At 45.5% G+C, this 27,968-nt stretch overlaps 1 protein-coding gene across 2 annotated transcripts in view; it reads left to right on the plus strand.

Moving 5' to 3' along the window:
- Ac76E (adenylate cyclase type 2 Ac76E) overlaps positions 1–27,457 on the plus strand; it is a 508,349-nt gene extending 480,892 nt beyond the window's left edge. For both annotated transcript variants that reach the window (XM_089581917.1, XM_089581916.1), the window contains 13 exons: positions 3,538–3,596; positions 3,806–3,970; positions 9,426–9,510; positions 13,571–13,711; positions 14,431–14,544; positions 17,594–17,760; positions 20,038–20,119; positions 21,522–21,680; positions 22,297–22,443; positions 22,538–22,639; positions 24,019–24,133; positions 25,160–25,284; positions 26,449–27,457. In XM_089581917.1, the coding sequence (XP_089438043.1) occupies positions 3,538–3,596; positions 3,806–3,970; positions 9,426–9,510; positions 13,571–13,711; positions 14,431–14,544; positions 17,594–17,760; positions 20,038–20,119; positions 21,522–21,680; positions 22,297–22,443; positions 22,538–22,639; positions 24,019–24,133; positions 25,160–25,284; positions 26,449–26,583 (1,596 nt within the window). In that variant the 3' untranslated portion in view covers positions 26,584–27,457. The remainder of the gene's footprint in view (positions 1–3,537; positions 3,597–3,805; positions 3,971–9,425; positions 9,511–13,570; positions 13,712–14,430; positions 14,545–17,593; positions 17,761–20,037; positions 20,120–21,521; positions 21,681–22,296; positions 22,444–22,537; positions 22,640–24,018; positions 24,134–25,159; positions 25,285–26,448) is intronic.
- Positions 27,458–27,968: the final 511 nt, after the last annotated feature.

A 27,968-nucleotide genomic window follows, 5' to 3' on the forward strand; every position in this document is an offset into this window, starting at 1 on the left:
AGGCGCACGCGATAGCAGGTCGCAGCTCGGTTTACCACTTGTGAAGGGCCTCTTAGTAGGCTGTGCACCGGCATACATGGTATTTGCAGCATTGCTTGCCGCTATCACTCGCCTGAAAACAAGTCGATCCGCCGAGACTTAAATCAGCAAAAGCTTATCACGTAAAGCATTTTTGCGAGCCCACTCTTTGTCTAAAACAACTATCATGTCTTCTTTTTTTGTTTCTTTTTTTTTTCATGGGAGAAACCAGTGTGGCTGAAGAATGGCGAAAACAGAGAAAAATAAATTAATCTTTCTTGCATATTTAAAGAAAAAGGAAAGGTTTGCACCAAACTTCACGCTGGAGTCGTATTTCTTTATTTAATTATCATCTGTAAGCACGACGTCACTGAGCACTCCGCCTTACAAAATTATGCACTGCATTTTTTTTTCCAGTAGGAGAAGATTTCTTGAATGTATAGAGAATACAAATTTCCTGCTTCCACGCCCATATTCCAGGAAATTCTTTCTTTTTTTAATACGGTGGCAGCTTTGAACCTCTGGAAATTGTCAAGGGAATTCGTTGAAAGAAAGAAAAAGCACCGAGCGATGCCATGCATGTAGCTGTCATACCTAATTGGATGCTTGCTTGGTTCCTTCCTTTCTGGCGTCAAAGCACTGTTGCTAGGTTCCCCAAGCACAAGTATTTCTTAGGTGACGCAACCAGGTGAAGAGGCTTGGCACCAAGCACCGGAAGCCTCCCGCTCTTATTATCCTTGCCTGTCAAGTGCCACCAGCGCTAGGGAATAGGGAACTCTCCTGGCAGTCGTGTTCCGTCGTTCTGCCAGGCCTCCTCGACGTTCCTATTTTTCTTTCGTCCTTTTGAACGTGTTTCCTAGTTATTTTTTGTTTGTTTCTTTCTCTACACGTCTCACGCCAAATGTTCAAGTGTTCTCCAGAATTCGCAGCTGCTTGTTCCGCCCTGTTACCCCTTCCACGCGCGGCTTTGATTATACGCTTTCAGTGAACGAAAGCAGCACAATACAGACGGTACACTACATATTGAGAAATATGTGTGTTCTGAATGTACGCAAGTGCAGAAGAATGTCAACATTAGCATTTGTTAGTTATTTGAAACATTCGTACGACTCGTACATATATATATATATATATATATATATATATATATATATGCGAAATTGAGAAACGCTTCGTTTATTGGGAGTCGACGTTTCGGACAGAGCCTGTCCTTTTTCAAGAAAAAGGACAGGCTCTGTCCGAAACGTCGACTCCCAATAAACGAAGCGTTTCTCAATTTCGCATCTTATTTTAAACTAGCAACCAAGTACGTTTACCTTATTGTGCTATATATATATATATATATATATATATATATATATATATATATATATATATATATATATATATATATATATATATATATATATATATATATATATATATATATATATATATATATATATATATATATATATATCGGATTTAATCCGGCCGGCAGCTACCTCTACCGGCGTCCAATTTTGTAGCGGCGACGCGGTAGAGCCAATTAAATTAAAGAGCTCGAAAGAGTATCCTACAGCGGCCCGCACAATCTCGGCATAGTGAAGAACGAGCATGTCTACGACGCTGCGTCGAAGCTCCGTAGAAGCGGTCGTGCAATGGGACGCACTTCCACGGGTGTTGCACCGGGATTAGGAGCACTGACTGGCCAACTGCACGAATAACACAGCAAGCGCGGGAAGCAGCCGTTGAGGAATTTGTTCGTAGGTAACCTCAAAAAACCACTTAGCAAGCCTTCACAGGCACAGGCTGTAGCCGTATCTCTCTCATTCTCTCACCGATAGACTGAGAGGCTCATAGGTAAGGTTTATAACTAAGCATAAATCAAGGTTTAAAGACACTCTGGTTCGTTTTCGAGCAATGAAACTCAAAACAGCATTTTCGGCGGGCGCCTCGGGCACATCGGAGCATTTTTTACTTCTCAGCTAATTATTTAGTTTCAACTGATCAATTAACTTTTGGGCCATCAGTGAGACGTGAAAAGTATAAACCAGAATGTTGTCAAGTGCCAGGCAAGCGTAAAAATGACAAATTTTCACTAAGAAATCGCTATGATGACTTTCTCGAGATATCTTTCGTTTTTTTTTTACTCTCACCTGTCGCCTCTTACGATATTATCATAATATTCGTGCGTTGTCGTGTGTTATACATCTATAACACATCCGCGACTTATCCACAAGTCTGGCGCCTAACACCTGGGTGTTGCTGCTGGCAACATTTACGCGCTTAATTCAAGCTTAGCGGTACGAAGGAGTTAAACATCGCAGCATTCCTATCTTAATTTCTACGACATTAAGGCATTTAATTTTGTGTGCGAAGTTTCTTCTCAGAAGTTCCGAATGATCAACGCATTCGCGCAGCTTTTACAGATGACGGTTAGCTGTCTCAATATGTTCATAGTTATTTCACTCCTGCGGAACACGGGCGTGTTTTCATTGATATTACGTGGGTGTTTTTATGCGCCATTATGAACATGAGAAGAAATTAACGTGGCTGAGAACGGCAGAAAAAGTGAACATTTGCCTTATTCATACCGAGTGTTTGAACGAACACTTTCAGAAATTTTAAAAAATCAGCTTTTTGGGGTGAAAATTTGGCTATTGCGACATAGTATTACCAGTGTTGGCGGACACCAGAAAACCGGTGAATCGTCTTAAGTAGTAAGCTGGCTAACTAATTTTAATAATTAACTTTTTAACTATTAGAGTTAGGCGCCTAGTTGCAATCAGAGATTTGTAGCCGGTCGTTAGTAATAGCTATATCAGTTTTTAGAATTTCGAAACGTGACTAACCTGTGCGCGTTGGCTCGACAAAATTTGGCTTTTTCGACTAGTTACGTGCACTGGAGGGGTTGCTCTGCCTGCATGCTTTCGAAAGCGCATGTATTTTCGCACGATGCAGCCAAATTTTGTCGAGCCACAGCGCCGAGGGTAATCACGTTTTCTAAACTCTAAAAACTACTATGGTTATTACTAACAACCAGCTACAAGCCTCTAATTGCAACTGGTTTCCTATCTGGGATAGTTAAAAAGTTATTTATCAGAAATTACTTAACCATATTACTAGTTAAGACAATTCACAGGCTTTTCGATGTCAACCTATGCCACAAAAGCCATATTTTTACCACAAAAAGCGTATTCTCTATTGGAACGTAGTGTAAATTGCCGCCTTCCCCCACACTTTCTTAGTATCGCTCCTCCCTTTCTTTCTGTCTCCCTGTCCTCTCCCTGTCTTTTTTCTCATGCTAGCCCCAGCTCAGGTGCTTCAAGTTTCGATGGCTGATGCCTCGACTAGCAACATCTTTTCCTTTCATTGTAATTTTTATTAAGAAATAGCCACTAACAACAACATACTCAAAAAACCTATTTTGGAAATTTTTTGAAAGTCTTCCCTGAAACACCTGGTATACTGGTCCCACCTGGCGCACCTTGCTACCCCGCGATTGGGATTGCATTTTCCTTCTTTTTTTTTTCACAGAGCCTGGCATTAATCGAGGCGAACCTTCTTCCCGACTCCGGGGTGCCGTGGAACTTCAGGTACCGTTCCTGTGCGGCTGAACAGTGCTCTCCTAGCGACCACTGTAAATTCAGCCAACTTTCTATTCTATTCTAAATTACACCGTCACCACAAAGTGTTCCTAACGAGAATACAGCAGAACTAGTTTGCATGCCAGGAACGCCTTTCCCAGTGGCACACCAAGTTTTGTTTCGCTGGATGTAGGCGCAAACTCGCTCGCGAACTGCAGGCGCTGCTCTCCGGACGGGCTGAACCCGGTGCTGCTGCGCTTCGAGGACAGCAACTTGGAGTCCCAGTTCCAAAACCAGCCAGACCCGCAATTCCCACAGTGCGTCGTCGGCTCGGCACTGCTCTTCACCGCTATCGTCATCGTGCAGCTGCTCACGCTCCAAGTGTAAGGCACACTTCCAAACGGCGGCCTACAGCCGCAAATGCACCATCGCACTCTGTGATGAGTGCAGACCCTTGTTCATTGTCCCTTGCGCTATTTGGCCAAAACCATTGTCATGCTGCATCCGCCTGACTTTTTTTTTTTTTTTACTTTCAGCGATTCAGTTTCAACACCCGACACGGTAGACCTTTTAGTTTTCCTGTTTTGCTTCTTTTGTTTCCTTGCTAGCGTTGCCCCGCTAAGGTTTATTATGTCGCGCGACGATCTTTAGTGTGACGAGTTGTTGGTATTTATTTATTTGGTTTTTGTTTATTTCTTTGTTTTTTACTTGACTTTCGTGTCCTCGTGTGTATATCACAGAAGGGAGAAGATAAATTTAAAAAGAAAACCATCATCTCCCACTCTCTCTGTTCGTCAGTATTCCTATAAACTCTGTTCTCCTCACTGCGTTCCTTTTCTGTTCCTTTCACTTTGCTTTTTCTTTTATTTTTCCCCAAGCATTTTCGCCCTTGCCTCCTGCCTCTACACCCTGCACATTCAGCTTTGTTCTAGTGCTGCGTTGTCATACAGGCAAAGCACGCTTTACAGGTGCAGCACATAGACCAGGAAGGAGGGGGGGGGGGGGGGGGGGGGGGACGGCAGCCTCTGCGATTTTTTGGATTAAATGGTTCCGCAACCCTAAAAGTAAATAACATTTCTGTTCGGCGCAGCTCTCAAAAGTAACTCACTTTCGCTCTGCGTTTTTAAAAACGGCTAATGATTCTTGTACCGGGTGAAAAAGGAAACGAAATTACTCAAACACTGCGTGGTTGAAGTGCCAAGCTGAATACTGCAGCCGATTACGCATAAGTACCTAGACATTAACCTCAGCGGTAGTGCTAACTTATAATGGCAACAAAGGCGGAGTCTTCAAACGGTGTTTGGAAGAGGCCACCCAGTCTTAGCATTCAAAGCTATCATCAGTGCATTCTCTAGCTTTCGGATTTTTTTTTCTCGCTTTGACAAAACCCGCGCTCGCTCCAAACACAAGCACCTCTCTTCCCTCTTTTTACAGTTCACACGCCCTTTTCTTTCGTGTCTTTCAAAGACAAATTGCCCCTGCCAAACGCAGTATCTTGTCTTTGAAAAACTTTCAAAATAAAGCCTTCAGCTTTGCCTTCTTTCTTGAATACCATTTATTTCACCAACTTCGCGCAGCAGCACCGAAATCTCCATGGGCGTTCGCTTCCTTCTGCCAGACAATGGGCAAAATTTACAAAGGCAGCGCGAGAATAAGCGCGCCAAAATTTCGTTTTCGCTTGTCGACTACGAATAAGAAAACAGGCGAGAACACTTAAGTGCCTTATTCGCTAATTGGCTTGCAGAGTTTCCCCTACTTAGGACTGCTACGCACCGTGAAATTAAGTTGTCGCTATTTCACTTCCTTCTGCATTACAAAGAGTACGACCGCTTTGAATCTCTTTGCGAGCACTAAGTGTTTGCACATCCGTCACGTAGCTCAGTTGAGAGCGCCTGCCACCGAGCACTCTTATTTTATTCTCAGCTTTCGCATCGTAAGCTGTCGGAACGGCCGTAGTGAGAAGGACGGAGCATTTGGCTCGCGAATAAGTAACGCAAGAGGACATCACGAAGGATAAGTGCTTTTGAAAGCTGAAAGAAAAGGAAGTCTCGCTGCGTTTGAGCACCATTCTCGTACGAAATGTAACGCTTAATGCTAACGGTTTTACGGTGCGGAAGTAACACGTTAATACTCTTTGAGGTGCAATGAAGATCAGGTTTTAACAGATTTTTATCTTCATTGCAGAAGCACTTTTGGGCGTCCGACGTTTAACGCAAAATTTAGTGAACACAACTGTGCAGGAGATGTGAGCGCGGTATGATCACCTTACCTCGCGTCTGCGCGTTCTTGCCCATTGTACTGGACTATTGTATTCTGACAGCACAACCTTCCATTCGCACTCTACTTATCCCTTACCGTCCCTTTTCCCCGTGTGGAGTAGCAGGCCGGCCTCTTTGCCTTTCCTCTCATTTGATTTTACTTTCTCCCTATTTCTTTCTTTTCACCCTTCAGAAGAAAACATAGCGCTCAAACGAAGATGAGACGAGAGGCGAGACATGAACAAGCGCTAACTTTCAAGTGACGTTGCTTTATAGCATTATCAGGAGCATAAACATACCAGTCTGGTGTCTGCGAAAGAATGAAGAGGAAAATAAAAAGGTCACAGGGACAAAGATAACTATGCTTGCACTTGCCTTCTAAGCCAGGAATTCGTTGTTGTTGTTTTTTTGGTAACCTTACAGACGGCCCACTGACGCACTCAGTCCCATTTCGCCCAATCTCAGATGCTTCCACGATTTTCCTAGTTAACTGATCACTGTGACTATACAGAAGCACTGCCTTATCATAAAGTGGATGGCAAGGTGGGTCACAATCACACGCCTTGCAGTGTGCCGCCAGATGAGCATCTGTACCACTGCGTACTTTGTTGTGCTCTTTGATGAGCACTTTATGCTCCTCCCGGCAATGCAGAGCTTTCCACCTGATAGTATAATGCTGTACACCGCACACTGCCGACAAGGGACGTGGGCTTTATGTTTTATGGTACAGTCAGGCTTCCGCTTTCTTGCTCGACAGCTCATTTTGTACAAACTCAGGAGTATTTTAGATGCCGCAAACATTACACAGACGTGTGACCATTGCCCTGCCTTCTTTATATTATGGCTGTCTTTAGATTACGTGACAATTTATGCATGCAGGGAATCACACCGATCGTTTTCTTTTCTTCTTTCTCTTACTTTCTGCTCTCTGCTCGTCGCTCAAGCGTGATATTGCCTTCTTTCTGTGATGCAGTACATCAGCAACTGAAACTAAAAAGTTATTCGGATATCCCGCCGCCTCCAAATATGCCACCTTCATTTCAATGCTTCCTTAAAATCCATGCTTGCATGACTTGCAGAGAGCGTTCGAGAAGAAAGAAAGCGCAGTTTTTCTCCTAACGAGCATTAAGTGTGTGGAACTGTGCGGCAAAGGTGGGTTGTTGGTTCTAGGTTCACACATTAAACACGCGTGATAATTTTTGAAACGCAGCTGCAGATATAAAAACCTAATGCGGTCGTGTTCGGGCAATTCACAGGTGAAAGTGAGGATAAAACAATCATCGAAGGACTGGAAACTACGCTCGACAAGACGGTCCACAAAATATAAAGAACAGTCTAAAACACTTCAGACAGTAGGGTCGGTGGAAACTTATTTATCAAAAACAATTAAAAGTCATCAACGTATCGAAACAGATTCTCAGTCTTTAGGTCAGTTAGACGCTCAAAAAGAGCCGTGTCAAATTGCACTAAAAATAAATCAGGTGAAATGGGTTCAATACATTACCCAGTGCGAACACTCTTCTTTTGCAGGAAAATGTTATATTCAAATGCAACAAAGGTGGACGTAAGGTATAACGATAAACACTCTAGAAAACCAGCCGCGCTCGCACCACAGGTAGTCTGAAAGCCGACGGCACCACAATGGTCAATGACAGCCTCGAGGCAGGACAGCAGACCATTATGGGGCAATGAATAAAGCAAATGTTTGATGTCTACTGAAAAAGCTGTGATATTCCTTCGATAATTGGCTTTCGTGGAGTCATTAAAAAAAATTAGAACCACAGCCCTTTCAGTAAATGTCGACTACATAGCTACAATATGTCTACATGGCACAGAGCCAAGCAATGCCCGTAAAGTTCCGGAGGAACGCACACAGAAATTTTTCCGCTATTAAGCAATAAGTACGAAATGAGCGATTTATCGTTTTCGGCCGATAAAAAGATGAAGGTATATAGGTGCACTTTAAATGTTCTCAGTACGGAAGTATTTATTACGTCGAGCTGAGCGATGAGGACGGTTATCGCTAAAGCCTTGAAGAGCTTGACCCTTTTTCTTTAACGCTGTAGCTATTCCTCACGGCAAAATCAACGTTCAATGTGTGCGCTGATTTTGCCGTAGAGAGCGTTCTCCATTGAGCGGCCGTGGTATGGACGTAGGTAAAATTGCTGCGATATTCCTCTCAGTGGGCATGTCTTTTTTTACTTGGGGGTTAATTTCTACTGTTAGTAGCGAGGGCGCCCAGGGCACATCGTAGCCTCGCACGCAAGGCAGGTTTTCGGACGTGAGGAGGTGAGTGGGCGGTGTCTCCGGCTTTCGTCTGAGAAGGTGAAGCTCCGGAGAGCGACATGGGTGATCTTTCGAAAGTGAGCGTACGTTCTGAACTTTAAGGAAGCGTCTGTGGTGGCTAGCAGAACTGCAATGCCGTATCATTTCCCTTTATTAATGGTCGCATTGTGTTTCCTTTACATCTCAGACTGCTCATTAGATAAAACTTACGTAACAGTTTGCTTGACCTTCCACCGAGGTACTTTGCGTGCCACGTAAAATTATCTACTCCTTTGCACAATGTATTGGCAAGTGTTTGAGAGTGCATGCGTTAAAACCGCCGCGAAAACCACTGACGAAGATTCTAAATCTCTTTAGCGGTGTATTCACTCGCAACTGAAGCGATAAAGATTACATACTATACGTGTTTCTTATTTCTTGATTCTTTGATAAAAATCATCACGGAGCCACACCTCAGGCTAGCGAGTGGGCAGGAGTTCGAAAGGGAGAGCGTCACTTTAGTCCCGCAACGACCATAAACCTCCCATGAGGTGTACATCGACTCCCACGCCTCTCCTGGCTACATTCAAAGCAGCACCTTACTCCCAGACCTAAGAGAGGACCTTGAGATTGCACTGTTACTGATCCGTCCAGTCACCGTCACTCGGTGGTGGATTCCTGGCTATTCAAAGATTGCCGGAAATGAACTGGCTAATCAGTTAGCCCGCGATATTCAAAACCGGGCGCCAGCAATCCTCTTGGTCAGCCCATCTACGAGGGCTGAGACATTAGCCTTCAATCGCACCATCCGCAACAATTCCAAGCTGTTTGAGCTGTACCTCACCCACCTCTCAGCGCCCCTCCCTGACCTCACCGCCCCTGGGTCCCACATATCCTTCGTAAAATTTCGACAAACACCCTCCTCGCCCTTTCTCGTCTCTATATGTACCTCCCCGCTCAGACCCCTCGTTCCCCAACTGCCTATTCTTTTATCCGCAATTGAAACACTGTCTCTTCTCCTGCTCTGTCGCTGTTCAATCCCCAAATTTTCCTCATCCCTACCCATGCACTCCGGCGTGCCTGGATAGTGTAGCCCCAACGGAATGATCAGCTGGAACTGATGCGACAAGGGCTTAATATACCGCAGAAAAATAAAGTGGTGTCCTCTCTTTAGTCTGAAGCTACGCTTAGTGGGAAGCGCCTCAATGGTCAGCTGCTGAAGCAATGACATCTTGGCGAGGGGCGCCCAGCGCGCCCACTTGGGAGAGCCAGGATGGAGGAGCATTTGAGAGCCGGGTGCAACCTTCTCTCGCAGGCACCTGATGCTCCTGTGCGTGCTCGCCTCGGCCTCCATCGTGTTGGGCGTGCTCACCCTGGCCGCCTGCACGCGCCAGTGTCAGGTATGCATTTCAGCCTGCTGCAAGCCCTGGCTGGCGACCGCCGTAGCGTTCGACCAGTTATCACTGAGGACAACTCCATCCAATTTTCGCTCTTAGTAGAAATTAATTTTGTCGTTCTTTCTGGCTAAGCTGATGTCTGTCCGGCGTCAGGTGACGCATTTATTGGCATAAAAGTTGAGTTCGAAAATGCAACTTCTTTTTTCCCGCCACTCAATTCGAACTCGTGACGTCAGTACCGAAGAAGGCTCCGTGATCACCGTTAGGAAGGTAATGGTGCTTTGGCCTAGCCTCAGAAATCCGTAAAAAAATTGTTCACATTAAAACAGTGTGCTAGCGAAAAACGACCGGTAGCGGCTTTACCTATATTTAATTTTTTGGTCTTTTCTCAAGAGCTTCGCTTGCAATGAAAGTAGCTTCTCATCTCTTAAAAGGCGGAAATATAGCAAGATAGCACGACTTCCATTTGTCCTCTGTGTCTCTTTAAGATTTAAGGAATAGCTACTTAGTCAACGTATGCTTGTCTTGCCTATGTGTTCCCTTGGAATATGGCCTTACCCTTTATTACAGCCACTGAATGAGTCAATAGCGCTTTAATGTCTCATCTGCACTGTAGTGCATGGTCATCTGTGATCCAGCAGAATTCAGGGCCATGAAAACAATTGCTGGTCGAACCACCTAATGTTGTTGTTGTTGTTTTTCTTCGGTTGCGCCTTACTTGGGAGGTTAATCATGAAGGCACATCTTCGTGGCCAAGATGCTGGAATTGGCGGTCATTAGAAAACGAGAGGAGACAGGGAGGAAAGTACAGAAAACTTTTTCGCTAGTCAGTCTGGGTTTCATGCTTCACTTCCGCTAATGAAATATTAATTGCCACTTTTTCTCTCGAGGACACAGCTTAACAGCCCACCGTACCACTTCCTGGCGCCAGACTAGTTCTCGCCACGACCGCGAATTGTGAAGTGCACTGCAGGCCAGACCGGTCCATCATAGGCTCTCAATTTTTCTTTCATGCTTACTCATTCCTCTGTTGCCACAGAGAAATAAGTAGCTTAGAGATCGGAAACTGAGATCACAACCCCTAACCTCCATACGTCCACAAAGTGGGCATACAGTACAAATGATCGCGGCTTAAACTGGGCGCGCCCTCTTGCTCCGAGAATCGACAAACGCCGCCTCCGCCGTCTGGGATCGCGTTAGTTGCGCAGGAGCTCCCGCCGCCGTTACGTCGAACACAGTCGATTTTTCCTGCTTCGAACGCTTCAGCGTAAATCGCAAGTATTTATGGCACAAGTTTTTCATTATTCGCTTTTCCACTGCAGTCACACTAGTGCAGTTTCAGCTGAGATGCCCTACAAATAAAAACGCATCAGTTGTTGCGTAACGCAGCCGTCGCCTTTGTATTTGGGTTTTCAACCAATCGGTGCGGACCGGAGGGGACATACGGGCCCAGGAGTGCTCAGTTTAGCGAAGGTGTTCAAATGGCCTCTTCAAATACGTCGTTACATGTATCTCGTAGAAACGATGCCCAGATGTATTTGCGCCTCCTATTTATCTCGGTTTTCTTACCTTGCTAGCACCGCTGCCATTTACAACGAGGCTCATATACACAGCAATAGTTTTGCTTTCGCAGGTGCGGCAATGTACGCAGAACAGTTACGCAGTATTGTAATCGGTTTCTGAATACCGTGGCCCGCATTGAAGGCGTATCAAAATAGTATAATGTCTTCCCACATAAGCTGCAAAGTAGAATTAACTAGCAGCTAGCGTTTTAGTATTGATTATAGATGATTTTTACCTGTTTTATTTTGTATAAGAGAGGGGGGGACGTGATGATGATGATGATGATAATGAGGATGAAAATTACGCAGCTCAGTTAGCGGTCACGCACAGCCACCTGGAGTTACTTTTTACTAACGGGAACGATTAGTTGAAGTGAGATGTTCAACTTTAAAACTCTTGAAGGTGCAAAATCTTGAGTTGAAAAACTTTCTAGCGCCAAAAAAAAAAAAATGACGAAGGGTGCAATTACTGCAAAGCAAAATTCCTTCAGAGCCTTTCCCACGCTCTAAACGAAGTGCACGAAACGCCAAAGAAGCAGAACACTGCAGACACTCGCCCGCGCTGATAGCGGCTGCGGCTGCTCCAATAGTGGCACTGGATGTCAACGACTACAAAGGGAACGCTACTATAGGCAAGCTACAGTGATGGCTGAATACTCAGTGAAAAAAAAAAAATTCGGACGGAGTGCGCTGAAAGCCAGGCTCCTGAAGCGTTAATTCTGAATTTCGCGCACCTTCTTTCGAGCACAGAAAACTGTTCTGGAATAATGCGATATCATTACAAAAATTACGCCTTTTGGAAATTAATTTGAACAAGCTATAATCTTACAAGTGAAACTTTTCGCTCACCTCCAGCGGCTGAAAAGTTTATTAATCAATTTAATTGGTCAATGAGTTTGGTGTGATAAAGAAAAATACTCTTGCGTGCTGTGCCCAAGTTCCAGCAACGGGTATCAGATTGTTTTTTTTTTGTAAGCCATGTAGAACATTTAAACAATTCTATTTAATATGTTTCCACTGTCTACTGTCGACAAATTGAGGCAAAAGCTGTAAAGGTAGAACGCGAATGAGTTTTGACGTTATTAATTCCTTCAAGCTACAACCGACTTGTTCTCGCACTCGTGTTTTTCATGTTTGCAGCTCTGTGCCATCCATTATACCAATAAACTTCCGCTATACCAATAAACTTGCGCTATGTCAACAAACTTGAGAAACTTTGCACCTCCACCTGATTTCAGGGAAGATAGACGTGTGCACTACCTGGCGAGGATTTTAACGATTTTATTCAGCCAGGAACTTCCCCCACAACCTGCATCTGCCTACTACCATTTAATCTGCAGAGTCGAAAGATATGTGCCATGCACTTCAGCCTTTGTTTGAGGTTGATGCCACCCTTTCTCCTCCCTCGCGCTGTGGCTCCAAGGATTATTTTGGTATCGAGAATCCAAATTTAATATCGCACGTGCATTGCTATCCGGATGCCATTTCATGTCGTGATCCAGGCAGGTGGTAGTTCCTGCGTAACGAACAATCTGGCCTTCCGAATTTCTGGCGAAACGACCCCTGGTAGCTGCTCCATCACAAGAGATTGCCTTTGCAACAGAAGTCGTTTCTTGGCGAAATTGTGCTCGAGGCTTGGAGCAATGTTGCTCTACTTCTGAGCCTGTTCAGATCAGTTTACTCTTATTTCGTCGAAAGTTATTCTCGCGAGCAATTTGCTCAGAATTCAAAAGAGGAGCGCGCTCTTCTGTTTTATTTTATTTTTCATAAAATTGGTGCCCGTAGTTACTCCATGCTTCTGTCACCTCTGCATATAATTTATCTGCGTTTTTTTTTATGCGTCTTACTACGTTCGTGCCACGTTAGGAACAGGGCACCCTTTTCTTTCTGTTTTCCACGAGCTGTCACATCGCGAATGTTTTTCCGACTAGCTTCACATGGTGAACAGTGCATCGCTGTCATGCTTTGCTGTTACAGTTTGCTTCAAAGTGAAGGTCTCTACCTTCTCAGCTTATTGTTTTGTTGTTATTTTTTTTAGAATGACCTGTTTAAGAAATAACAAGTTATATATTTCATTGTGCGTTGTGCCACTGAGCGGAATATTTTCCGACACATTATCCACGCATACAGCAGCTAAGAAGATGCGTGCAACATATGGCGGCGCATGATATTGAACTGAGTTCAACTTTCTGCTCTGTGCGTACCGCAATAAAAGGAAAATAACGTCAGAACTTGACGGGAATTGATATTTGGTTATAGCGTTTTTGAGCTGTCGTGCTAGCACTTTATCGAAATAGTGCTTTTTATCAAAGTGCTTGTATTAAACTACATTTACGGTTAATAAAAACAAAAATCTTCGTGGGAAAATAAAAAAAAATAGTGGACACATGTAGGCGCTACTTTTTGGCAGGTATATATTTACAGCGTTTAAGAAAACGGCGTAAGCCGATTGCAAGTCTACCCTTCCGGTCACTGATATGGCTTGTCTTTTTTCTTGTCAGAGTATGGACGGAGAGACTTCAACCCACTCCACTGCAATTCATCCCCAGTGCATTCCAGGACTGGCGGGAAATCTGCTTCTGCGTATCCTGTTCTTCATTACAACAATCCTCTTCATCATGTCAGCAACGTTCATAAATATGGTAGGTACGGTGCGGCTTTTGGCCGTAACTGATCCCAATGAAATTCATTAAAATTAAATAAAAAATGTTTGAATGCGATCTTTAACATTTATGGCGGAAGTAAATAGAAAATTGTGCTTAGGTGCCTTTTTAGTGAGGTGACATATTTAACAGTTTTTTTTATTTTTTTGTTCCGTTCCTCGTGCTACGATCAAAGCTGTGTCAGTCAAGTTCAAATATTAAGGATAAAAATATGAAAAGTTGCGTCTGAGCGCAAACTTCTTAGAATGTTTTGGTTCGAGTATGCGCATCTTCGACGATCGCAAGCACAGAACTGCATTTTTATTTCTTGTAATCCACCACAGACAAAACTGCAGAGCAATTCGTCAAAGACATCACCGAGGAAACGGTCAATGTTGCCAAGAAAAACTCAGCGGTGGAATCCGAAAGAGGCCTACATAACCAAGCACGTCCGCCGGCAGTATAGCACTGCTGAAAACAAAACGCGGAGCGCAGTCTGCACTTCTTGTCAAAAATTAAACGCCCACATAGTCTGAAGGAAACAGCTGGCGTTTCTCGAAAGGTATATTAGGAGCTTCTTCAAACAGCTCTCGGAAAGAACGAATCAAAGTAAAAAGGCTGTCTTTGGTTCTCTTCCAATCGCACAGGTCCATTTAATTCGAGGAACATGCCTACGCACGTCGAATGTTCATAATGAATCGGTTTGTTCTGCTTTGCAGATTACGTGCGGAAGCACGGGCGGCGAACACATCATTATACCAAGTAACGAGAGCAACGGGAACTATACGACAGCTCTGATTGAAGAAATTCCTTACGATTGTGGACTTGTCCGTGTAAGTACCCGCTCACGGAAAATTCACGGACAAGAATAACACCAAAACTTATCCGCGATTAGGATACACTGCCACGTGGACTTCAGCTACAGTACTCAGCCACTCAAAAGTAATTCCTTTCTGAGCTTTAAAAAAACACTGGAAACAAAAAATATGAACTAAAATAGCCACTCCGACTGTACGGAGGCCCAAATGGTGTTTCTCCCATTGCGAAATGAAAAAGAAAACAGGGGAGTGTTCTGCGTTCATTTTTTCTGCTGGCATCATCTACAAAACTGCACCTGTCAACTGTCTGAGAAAGCTAGATAAAAAAAAAAAACACCTAGCAAAGAAAAGCTGTACATGTAGCTTTTTTATAGTTTCAAGCTGCCCTTAAAGGAACACTGAGTGAAATAGAAGCTGACTTGTATCGATAGGGCGCCGTGGTGTTATACCAACGAGACCACTCATGTCGAAAACGGGGCCCTCGTAAGGTAGAAAAGACCAAAAGACGAACTACAGGTGCCTCCATCAGCAGCCGATTTCGCAAGCAGTATGCATGCATACCACAATTTTTGGTGCGGATCCCGAAGGCTACGCTATACCGCCATTCACTTCAAAGCGGTGGCAACGGGTTCTTTTCGGCGAGCACGTCACGAGTTTGAATCGACAAACGCGAATATCTTTTAAATTCAAGTTTCTCCGCGACAAATGTGTTTTTTTTTCGTTCAAGTTGACGCTAATTGCGATCGTTTCCTCGTTATTAGAGGATTGCCCTAATTACGACTGACTGCCGTCGACGTGGTGCTAGCTACTATGAGAGGGAAGCAAGATATGTCGCTTAACTTTCTCTACACAGCAGCTCTAGTAACTCGGGCATAGAAAAGCTGCTCTAAAACTTACCCGCGGTAGCAATAAATCATCTTCACATCACCTCATGTCGTCTGAGGGGAAAGCCCCTTACATGCACGAGGAGCGCTACAGGGCAACATAGTGTGATTTGGGCACGCGAACTTCGTGATTTTATATATTTCAGCACTCGGCCACGGAATGTCTGACAATTAACAACTTCACAGAAGAAGCATCATTTCACCATCTTTTCCCTTAGCCTTCCAGCCTTGCTTCCCAAATAACCAGTTCTGTACAGTTACGCGCATGCACTTTTTTATGTTTTTAATGAAAACTTTTGTCTGTTTTTTATGAAGTTAGCTGATCGGTTAGTTGGTTGTCAGACATAATAAAAGGATTCGAGCACCAAGACGTTCAAAACACAAGAAAGAAGAAAAACAACACGGGCGCTTTGTTGTTGGACGCCCGTCAAGGGAGTGACACTCCCATAGAGCCAATGGGGACGTTTTTTTTCGAAGGCGATGGTGGCGGCACCTGGGAGAGGCGGTAAACGCATCAAAAATCCAATATGGCGGCGCGCGTTTAGGCGGCTGGTTGTGGCCGGTTGCTCGCGCTACAGTGCACTGTACTCGTGCGTTCCTGGTGCTGGCGGCCGCTAGCTCGATCCAAGCTTTGTAAATACTGGTGATTAACTGATCCCGCGCTGCATTCACGCTTGATTTACTAAGTACTTACGGAATCTGCTCACTCGCTTTTGTATTTCGATGTGTCTGTTGATGTAGCATGGTGTATGGTGGCGAGCGGCGCGACTGCTTAGCAGCTGCGCTCGATCGAGAACGAAAAGCGTAAATGGTTTTGTACAAAGAAAAATTTATTAAAAGAACATCAGCAGTGACAATCGATGTTCAAAAAGTTATTTTAAGTATCAGTGACATTGCAGTATCAGTAACAGGCATCCTAAAATCAAAATATAAAAGCGCCATTATGTAAACCTAGAAGACATGAGCGCACAGAGTATATATGGTGGATAAAAAAGGTTTCAAGGTACAGTATACATAATGAAATGCTACATGAGTGAATGTAGGTTTGTACGCGACTTTGTAAGATATTTAGGTAAATAGCAGGGAAGTAAAACATCTGACATGTATTGAAACGCATCAGTCTGTGGCTATGAATAAACACACGCAGAGAAAGGCAGAGAAAAGTTTCCAACCTTTGACTAGTGTAGAAGAAATCACAGCGCGTTGAGCTAGGGACAACATAATATGCTGCAGTGCTAGTTCTTAGTATAAAGACTACAAGAAAAGCTCACTGTGTGACTCGACATGACGCCAATGACGCTGCTGCAGTGCGAATGTCGCCGACGTCGCCGTTTTCGCTTGCGCGGCTGTCCGGGCGTCGTCTGCTGTCGTCTGCTGCCGCGTTACCCGCGTCTTTGCAACTTTGCATCTTTGCAACTAATTTCTTTGATGTCTTATTTTTAATACTTATGGCTAGTTATAATTTAGTTCATAAGCATGTTTTTATTATTGATAGTGGTCTAAAAATTTTACTTTTATTAGGCTTAACTGCAGCCGCGTTTACCGCCGATACCAGGATCGCTGCAATCGTTTCGACCGGGGCGCCACCCTCGGCGCGGACGCGCAACTTGCAACATGCCACAGCCCTGCGCCCGTGTTGTCTTCTGTCTTCTTTCTTGTGTGTTGAACGTCTTGGTGCTGGAATCCTTTTAGTCGGTCAGATGTTTAGGGGAATCCCCCATGGTGGAGCAGATTGTAATAAGGGAGTAATTACTCACTGGCACATCCAGGTGCAGCCATACGGCAACAAGGAAAAGCTATACAGCTTTCTCAGATACTTCGCAGTTAAAGAATAAAAAAATCCTTTTACTGCTGGTTCATGGTCATTCATTCCAAACAGGCACGAAATTTTTTTCTTGTAATTACGCATTTGCTTTCATTTCAAGAACATAATTTGTAATATATGGGGAAATTGTGCTTGTTCGTGCAACAACTGTGGGTGTATTGTCGTGCGCTTGTTTGCTACCAGAATGATGACGTCAACTTCACGCGCGTTCGTGCGAAGTATGACAACATGAACACACCAAATGCTGCCACACCGCTAAATACATAACCTATAGTTATTTCAGGTAGACAACAGTGAGTGCAGGCACTGACGTTAATAAACGCAATGGCACATTTTTCGTCTACGTTCTATGCAGTACCAACTACCGTGCGCCATGCTAGCGCTTACAGCCGTCTCGGTGTACCTGAGGATAAATTTCCTCCTGAAACTGCTGGCGATGATCAACGGACTGGCATCGTTTTCCCTGGCGTTCATATTCTTCCGGTCGGACCTTTACGGTGATCCCCTTGAACCTGAACCTGGGTATGTGGAGCTCTTTCCTTTATGCCATTTCTGGTCTCATCTTCATTATTCAGGCCTGGCAGAGGTAGGTTTTACGGAAAATTTCTGAATTATCGACCGCATTCGGAAGTAATAAAAAAAATCCATTCTTTTTCAGAGCTCTTCGGACTGCAATGAACTGCAACAAACTTAACAAATTTATCAGGGGTTCAGATGTTAATATATCATGCAGTATACAATGCTCGCATCTTGAAAATATTGTTACCCAGCACAACACCGTTAAATGTGGAAAGCGCAGCGTTGTCAAAAGCCAGAGACTGATGTTGTGTTAACCGTTGTTACATATTTACAAGAGTCTCGCATGCAGGAGGTTCGGGGTTCGATCCCCAGTGCCGCCGGGTAGCCACCGGTGATACAATGGGTATGAGCTTTCCCCTGACTGGTGCTCGGCTTCTTTAGGGTGAAATGCTTGGGAAATGGGCCTTTGACCCCACCTTGAGTAGGAGGAAAAAACCTTGTTCTATGGCGCTCTATGGCCACAGATGCCCTTGCACCATAAAAATTCGTCATCGTCATCATCATCATCATATTATACAAGAGCCAGGGTTTGTCCCGACGACTCTTGAAGACATTCTCCTGGCCAGAGCCCTTGTGACCGCTGTCGATAGTATCGAAGAACATGTAGCCATGAGCAAAATGTACGTTCACACATGTTTGTGAGCAATAAAAAGTACCCTGCAGCTAAGCGCATGTTTACATATTGAATTGAATTGAATTAAGGCACCGTTAAAGTATGGGAAGGCACTTTAAATCGAGACACTTTGGTATCCAGTAGTCGACTGTTTTTGCAGAAATAAGCTCATCACTGGAGAAGGGATGGAGGAGGGGAGGTACTTAGGACCGTGATTTCTTGGGATGGCGTTGCGCACACGAACAAACGTACACAGGAAGAGGCAGAAGACAGAAAGAGCGCAAGAAAGAGCGTTTTGCGCTCTTTCTGTCTTCTGCCTCTTTCTGTGTACGTTTGTTCGTGTGCGCAACGCCATCCCAAGAAAGCTATGCACCAACTCGCCCAGCAAGAAGTTCTTCTACATTATTAGGACCGTGAGGTGCCTGATTTTGCGCTAATACGGAACATACGAAATGTGCATCTTACAAAGTAAAAAACACGGACGCCGACTAGATGAATATTTTTCACAGCAAACGCCTCACCTGCAATACGCCGCTATGCCCACTTGTTGCACCCGATTTCAAATGGTAAATGGTTTGCGAGTCCAAATGCAGTGTCGCCAGCGCACAATGGGGTTCGTGGAAAAGGCGGATAGATTGGCGTGAGAAGCGTTGGAATAACCACTATTTCGTTTGCAGTCAGCTGATGTCAGCCTTTCCAAAGAAAAAGTTTTGTTTTAAGACGAAAACTGCTGCAAGCCTCTGTCCCAGCTCATATCTTTTTCATGCATGTTTTTTTTTTAATTCGAAAGCATTTCTAGGCGCACTCCCCGGGTTTCAGCGGTGTTTCTGTGTATGAAGTCTCTGAGTAGCAAGTGTAACTGGCTCTCTGGCCCAGTGGACACCTGAATCTGTGAATAGGCGGTGGCGTCCACCTATACAAATTGAGGCAGTTATGCGCATTCCCTTTTTCTCAAAGCCAGAGGAAGGTTTGGACTCCGTTGATTTTTAGGAAAGGAAAAACGCATAACTGACTGTCCTGGGTGAATGGACACCTCAATCGCGCTTTGATGTGCGTGGCTGTGGTTTCCACCTGCGAAAAACCGTGCTTTCGCACTATATATTCGTGCTTAGCAATGCGAAACTGCCAGCCATTTTTTGGAATGCAAAGATAAGCGGATAGCCGCATTAAGTGAACTATATATATATATATATATATATATATATACACACACACCCGTGTTTTCCTGCCGGACTCTTGACTTCTGTGCTCCAGACTGGCAGCGATGCCTTCGGCTGTTGGCTTGGCATTATGTCATGATAGAAGCTAAACGTGATCGCTGCAAGTACTAGCACTCCTTGCTATCGAGCGCCCAAAAAGGAAAGTACGTTCGTAATAAAATGGCGACGCAGTCAGTTGTTCTTGCTGCAAGGTAGTTCGCAAGGCTGCTTGATTACCATTAAAATCAAGTGAAAGGAAACTGCATTAAACAACTTATTTTTCGATAGCTGCCACAAGTCTTCATTACGACTGGTACTGTAGAAATTAAATTGAAGTCATCGCTCTCGACCACTTCCCTTTTCTGCATTGCACCCCGATATCCTTGACCACGTTATTTTCCCTTCCAGGCTCTCGAACGTTCCACACGGTGCTTACGCAGCCCTCTTTCTCACGTTTTACGTGGTTATCCTTCACATTTTGGACAGACAGGTATGTCATCCTCACTCAGAAGGGCCAACTGTGTGTTCTGCTGTTATTTGCGGCCGCTGAAGCTCGATTTAAAAGATTACAGTAGTATAACGCGTTGGCATTTTTTTTCTCGTGCAGCGTGTTTCGAATTGCACCATCACCAGAGTATACGTAAGGTCTTCACCAATTTATAAAATGTTAGCGAGAGAAGGTTCAATATAGTCTTTCGCTCACGGGACTGTCTGCTTCTGTATAGCTAAGCCGGAACATTATACCAAGTAATAACCCAGTAGTACATTTTCGTCCTAGCTTTTATGGACATGGTTGGCGCCCCATTGGCGCCACATTTTTATCGGATACCGTGATGAAATGTGGCAAAGGTCTGGAATCAGTCGCTTCTGGCCTTCGCCCTGAATGGTATTTAATCGAGTATATGAGAATGGGTAGGTTCAAGAAAAAGAATGCAATGACAGTTGACGCTTCCTGTTTATGCCCGCGGACATCAGTTTTTGGCAACATGTTGCTTTTAATACATCGATGTTATCGAGCATTAGTGAAGGAAAGTGCATGACTGCTGCATGTCGTGCTGCGACGAGTGTAAATAAGAAACAAGCAGGAACTCAAATGTTGTGCTGAGTGGACCGTGCAGATTTTTGCGCGCGGCAACATGGCCGAAGAGTGCTCAGATACCTTTCTGCCTCGTTGTCTACGGATTACTGCACGAGTTAAAACTTCTAATATAAAAATGACGACCGCTCTAAGCTGCAGAAGTAACTTATATTTAATATTGCATTAGCGATTGACCGCTCGTTAAATACGGATCTTTGACGCTGGGCAGCTGCGTCGCATTGCCACCAGCTTTCTGTTGGCTGTGCCCTAATTCTAAATATCGAGAAACTTTTATATACTCTGGCTGGTCGGCAGTTTAACGACTTCTCCAACGAGCTGGAGCAAATGAAATTCCGGGACTGGCTACGTTACGTGCTCTATAGCAGAAGCTTCGAACGATCAGGGACGAGCATGAGTCTGTGTACGCGTAGTCTGGTCTCGATTAAGCTGCATAATCAATTCGCCATCGAGTCAGCGAGATGTAGGTCTGCAGATAATAGATGGCCGTGCAGCACCAGCTCTGCACGGTAACTGCAAGCTGGCGCCCTGCGCGCTGAGCTGCGCGTATCGTGCGTGCTGTCTAACGAGTAGCGTGAAAGTGCAAAAAAAGCCCGGACGCATTGCAATTCACTGTTGCTAGCGCGAAAAAACTTACTGTTTATTTTCTTTTTACATTTCTTTCCTTACCCCTAGCTTTCTTTTTCTCGCCACCGCATATACTAACGCCTTTGCTGCTGAGAAAAGAGGACGTCAGTCGCGCTTCTTTTTTCGCCTCACTGCGTGAGTAGTGAGATTCGCACGTCAAATGACGCAGGTGGAGTACATGGCACGCGTGGACTTCCTGTCCAGAGCTAAGCTGCGAGTCGAACACGACGAGATGGAGACCATGGGCAGCATTAACAAAATCCTCCTGGAAAACATCCTGCCGGCCCACGTCGCCTCGCACTTCCTCAACAACAGCAGGCTCTCACAAGTGCTGACCCTTTTTCCATATACCGTGCACGTGTGCACTTTGTTGCACCGCTTTTGTGAGTTGAAGCAGGCCCAGGGGGAGCGCGGCTTTAGTTAGAGCGGACTCTGCTCTGCTCTGCTGACTGGCCAGCTGCGCTGTTATAAAGGCTTTCAAGCGCAGTTGAGCGTTTTCAAGAGATATATTGATATCCGGCATCGCCTGAGGCATCCGAAACCGCTGCGCTGTGCAAGCGGAGACCCAAGGAACCAAAGAAGAGCAGGGGCAGTCGATACAAACGTTATTGATTTCGCTTCTCTTACCGCAAACGTCTCAAGCGATCCCGTCATTGTAGCTCTCTCTCTGTCTTCTTTTTTTTTTTTGCTGAAGTTTGCCCTAACGTACATACTCGCAGTCCATGCGGGCTTTAAGTGTCAGTCAGGAAGAGTTCGGTCAAGCGCATGCACTCAACACTAAGGGACAAAACATTTCCTCTGTTGAAGCACTACCGCACACGTTTCATTTGAAACCGCACTGCAAAGCCCGAAGCAGGCTCGACGCTAGCTCCTCAAAGTACGTTTTTGAAAGCGGTTCATTTTTAGCGTCTTTCTTTTGTTTCTTTTTCGTTCATCTATGCCAGGAACTCTACCACGAGCGCTACAGCAACGTGGCGGTAATGTTTGCCTCCATACCAAACTACATCGAGTTTTACGATGAGACTGACGTCAACAAACAAGGGCTGGAGTGCTTGCGGCTTCTTAACGAGATCATCTGCGACTTCGACAAGGTATGGAGCGCTCTGTTCGGCTTGCAATACTTTTTCGGCGCGCGAAGATGCAGCAACGCTGTTTATGCTTTTGTATCATTTTGTGTTGTTTCAGCTGCTCCTGAAGCCCAAGTTTAGCGTAATAGAAAAGATCAAGACGATCGGCAGCACCTACATGGCTGCAGCAGGCCTTCAGCCGGGCCGAGAAGAAAACGGGGTGCGTATAACCACAAGCGCAAGATTAAACTATCAGTTGCAAACATGCACAACATCAATATTCAGAATGTTTGATGTGTATGACGCTGAAAGAAATTATGGGCAAAATGCGTTATGCTTTGGGCTCCTCAAAACTTCCCAGCCGCCCTGGGTTTGTCATAAAAAGTTCTGTCACTGAAAATACGCAATCCTGAGCTCTTGAGAACAAGTATTTCTGAGCGGCACTGCTGGCGCCACAAGCATCGACAAGCAGGGGAGGAATGTGAAAGGATAAAGAGGAGGATGTGCCATCAATTTCCCAAGATATGAATTTGTGATCCCGTCCCTTTTAATTTTATTTTTTGCTTCTCCCAGGCCAATATATTTGCATTAGTCTTTGGAATAACGCTACTGCCACGTTCAAAAATATCCCCTTTTGGCATGCAGCAATGGTACGCGATCCTCCCCTATCGGGGTGAAAGGAGACAGGGGCTTCATAGCGCTGTAGCGCGAGAGCGGCTGCTTTTAATGTTGATATGTGGCCATTGTGCTCTTGGCGCTATAGCACCGCCCAGGATGCAACCTACAAAAGGGAGACAAGAAAGGATGAGCTAAAGTAATGGGGGCGCCCATCGCCAACCAGAGGGTGCATATACTGACGCGCGCAGGGTGACTATAAGGAGCGAATCGGTCAATATTTGTTCGCGCTTTAACAAGAAAGTATTAGTTTCATGCCTCTCAGAAGGAGGGGCAAAGTAGGGTAGGGCTATTGCGTCGGTGCTATGAAGCACATGCCGTAGTGGCTACTGGATGTGTAGTAGTGCTATCGCTCGCCGCTTCCGGATCCTTTTCTGCCACCAACTGCGGCAACTAAATATTCAATGCTCGACATCTTTTTCCAACTTGCTCAACTTCATGTCTGTGTAATCAAGGTACGTTACCAAGCGGTACAGAAGTCGCGTCGATACGCCGTTTTTGTAAATTACCGAACAGAACGCCGTGTCCTTGAATCTCGTCCCCAGGCGGTGCTGAAAAATGGCAATGACGCAAAAGAATGCATTGGAAAAAAAAAATATCATTACAAGGTACGCTCTCTGGTGTTCCATCTGGTTTACGTCACTGCTTTGTCCATCAGCCTTGTTTTTTTCTTCCTCACTCGCAAACTGACCTACGTGACACCAGTTCTCTTCCCAAACTTTTTGAAGAATTGCTGTCAGCTCAAACTTGTACGAAATGCGTCATTTATAATGGCATTGGGGCACATTCTACATTTGCGACTGACATCAGCACGAAGCTTTCTGTTTTCAGTCTGCATTTAATCACGTCACGTCATGCATAGCCATTGTCGGTCACATTTCACTATACGGTTAACTTGGGGTTAATTAAATCTCGCTCTTGCAGGACAAGCCACGCGATGATCACAACGTCGTCAGCCTGGTGGAGTTCGCCATCGCCCTCACGGCGCTTCTCGAGCAAATAAACAGAGAATCATTCCAACGATTCAAGCTCAGAATCGGTACGTGAAGCCGTCCTCATTGGAGCAAAGGGTTTCGTTCCTGCCGGGCAATACTGCGAAAGTCAAAACTCGCGGTCACGTTGCGTTGGCGACAGCGGGCTCTAACAAAGCCGTCTTTCGGCGCCCAACTAACGCAGCTGACACCCGCTGTCTGTAAACCTTCGCCAACAAGATGTTTTCAAATAGCTTGCGAAATGCGCCAAAAGAAGTGTTTTCTGGCGGGCTATAGTCGGATAGAACTTAAGTCTGCAGTGAAGCTCCGCCCACATTCACGACGGCCGCACAGAATTCCTTCACGACAAAAATAGTGAGTTGTTGAAAATTTTCATGTAACTTAAACAAGAAGCTTGTCACAAGAAAATAATTATCAGCTCTGTAATTTTGATACCTGGCTTGTTTAATAAAATCAAACAATAAAAAGTTGATTTCGTTTACTGTTACGACTGGCCAGCGGAGTAACAAAGGACACCGTGGACCGCGGCCCAGTGTCACCAGCTGCCGTTTCTTAAGTTGTATCCTGCTATAATTGGTGGATTTCGTTCATTTTCAAACTGCGCGAAACAACGAGGATAGTTTTTTGTGCGTGCGTGCGTGCGTGCGTGCGTGCGTGCGTGCGTGTATGTGGGTGTGCGGGTGCGCGGGTGCGTTCCTTCTTTCCTCGTTGTTTCGCAGTTTGAAAATGAACGCCAAAATACTTTCGCAGACAATTGATTCTGAACTCGGCAGAAGCCGGTTACAAATAGCATCCGGGCAGCTTCCACTGCAACGCTCTATTCCCGCGGAATTGAATTTCATTGCGGGTTCTCTACTTTTCATCTTAGGGCAAAAGTTCGCAGCCTGAAACGCGAGAACAGCTTTTGTTTGAAATGGTTTTTCAGCACCAATGTTTGCCAGTGCTCTATTTCGTGCGACTAATTTTTCTAAACTGTGCGATGGTGCTGGGCATGACAATGCTTAATTTCTTTTTTTTTTTTTGTGCGTGTGCTGTAAATGTTGTGCCAATAAGCACTCTGTGCAATCTTTTAGGCATCAACCACGGCCCGGTCATAGCAGGTGTCGTGGGTGCTCAGAAGCCTCAGTACGACATCTGGGGCAACACCGTGAACGTGGCCAGTCGAATGGACAGTTGCGGCGTCATCGGCCGGATTCAGGTACGTGAAATCAAGCGTGAACCCAAACAACCCCGCAATTTCTTTTCTCCGGCATAAAAAGATATTAAATGAAATAAGGCGGTCAACAAAATGCTGGTCTGTTGGGTTTAATGCCCTAAAGCGACTCAGGTTATATGTGGGACGCCGCAGTGAAAGTCTCTGGAAATTTCGACCACATGGGGTTCTTTAACGTGCACTGACGTCGCACAGTACGCGGGCTTCTACAATTTCGCCTCCAACGAAATTCGACCGCCGCGGCCGGGATCGAACCGGCATCTTTCGGGTCAGCAGCCGAGCGCCATAGCCACTGAGCCACCGCGGCGGCGGATGGATGAATGAATGGGTTTGTTTGTTTGTTTGTTTGTTTGTTTGTTTGTTTGTTTGTTTGTTTGTTTGTTTGTTTGTTTGTTTGTTTGTTTGTTTGTTTGTTTGTTTGTTTGTTTGTTTGTTTGTTTGTTTGTTTGTTTGTTTGTTTGTTTGTTTGTTTGTTTGTTTGTTTGTTTGTTTGTTTGTTTGTTTTGCCCCGAAATGTCAGCTACACCTAGGTCCCGAGCGAGCGCTCGAAGTTAAAGCTTCATCCGCGCTTAGCGCAAGCACTCGCAGTATTCCACTCTACACCAAGTAGCTGCGGAATGCCGTCCGCTTCCAAAGTGACCAACGAGCGAACGACCTCCAGGAGGCGTCGCACCTGCCGCATGCTTCCATGCTTCAGCCATCCCCGGCTACTGTCCGCTGCAGTGTGGCACCACCCTGACGGGCTCGGGAACACGACCCGGTTTGCAAATACGGTACAACGGACAGCGCGCGCTTTCATCGAATGGACACGTTTGAACCTTAGCAGAACATTGCGAAATGTGCGCTTCATAGGCAAACAGTATGTCCTACAATTATAATGCGTCTTACGCGTTTCGATGGAGGCGAAACGCAAGAGGCGCCCGTGTGCTGTGCGATGTCAGTGCACGTTAAAGATCCCCAGGCGGTCGAAATTAATCCGGAGACCTCCACTACGGTACCTTTTTCTCTCTTTCTTCTTTCACTCCCACCTTCCTCCCTTTCCTTACGGCGTGGTTCAGGTGTCCTCCGATATATGTGAGACAGATACTGCGCCATTTCCTTTCCTCAAAAACCAATTTGCTGTTCTTTTCCTTGATTCCCTTCCCGTAGGTGACGGAGGACACAGCCAAGAAACTTCAGGAGTGTGGTTACGAGTGCGAGTGCCGGGGATCCACCTACGTCAAGGGGAAAGGCACCCTGACCACGTATTTCGTCAAGACGCAGTTCGACCGGAACGACTCGTGAGCGACGCCCCTGCCCCCGCCGCCCGAGCTGGCTCCGTGCCGGCTGCCCAGCCAGTCCAGCCGGCCCACTCCTTTCTGCTCCAGCACGCAGACCGCCGAGCGGAACCAAGGCCCCAAGTCGAACGCCCGGATTTCCTGCACGACGCCTCTCACCGGCGTAGTCCCACACGGGCAGGGTGGAAGTGACTCGTCTACGGCCCCACACACCCGCCAGGAGGTATAGACTCGTTCTACGTCAGCACACGCGCATATACCCACCACGGGCAGGAGCTGTTCCCTTAGGCTACCAGCACAGAGAAAAAAAAAGAGCAAAGCATCTGCGTCCGAGAAACACACCTTATTGGGGCGTGCGCGCAGCCATCCAACTATAGAGTCACTGTACGAGTACTTCCATGCAACTAAGTGAGATTAGTAGCTTGTTCGACAGCTCCAGCGCAACATATACTAAGCTGGAGTTGAGGTGATTTTAAGTGGTGCATATATACAGCGCAGCGACAAGTTCCTTAAGGCGGATTCCGAGGATCGAGTCGGGGCATCGAAAGTTGATTCCACCTCCGCGCACTTTGCGCGCAGCCGTGCGCTTCCCGAGGCGTGTGCCGAGTAACTCCACCACTCGAAAATGGAAGCTCTGCCGACAAGCATGGCTTACCTCGAAGTGTCCCGAACCATCCAATAGAAATCTTAATCAAACGCGCGAGTTCACAGGCGTTGTTCGATGCCTTTTATTGTGGATATTTTGGGCAAATAATCATGTATAGAGTGTACAACCGTCGGAGGAAATAAGAAAACTATATATCTGCAGAAAACCACTGTCACATCCTGTAGTACGAACCTGTTAAGCATTGTGCATTAAATATTTTTCTCTCTCACTGTAATACGCCTGTGTGTTTTCATCGCACTGTATGTGCACCAGAGTGCGCGTACTGCGCGGGCGTTGTAGTGTGTTCCATCTGCTATGTTTTGGCAACTGGACACCTTTCAGTGCATTTGTTTCCAGACGAAGGATTCGCATTTAAATGCGCACCTTCGCTATTCCCGGAAAGGCACCAGCTGACTACATATGTGAAGGAACACAACTTCCGACTTCGTCGTTCTCTTTACAAAGTCAGGTGCTGAACCTCATCTGCACAAACTAGTGTCACGCAACTCAGTGCCAGCTACCGACCATCGCTGTTATATGCCCCTTGCTCCTGCCTTCAGTAATTGCAGGCTTCACGCCTAACGTCCAGTAGAATCTCCTGCGTCATCTCTGACCCGACGTTACATATACACCTAAATTCACCAATGATATTTAGTATTCCGTCAACCGCGCATGTTCTGGCCGTCACACAGAAGGCTCTGCCTTCCTGCTGTATGTATAGCAGTCGTGTGAACGCTCGCTACTCG

Source organism: Amblyomma mixtum, chromosome 3, assembly GCF_055824585.1.
Source record: "Amblyomma mixtum isolate Tamu chromosome 3, ASM5582458v1, whole genome shotgun sequence".
NCBI lineage: Eukaryota > Metazoa > Arthropoda > Arachnida > Ixodida > Ixodidae > Amblyomma > Amblyomma mixtum.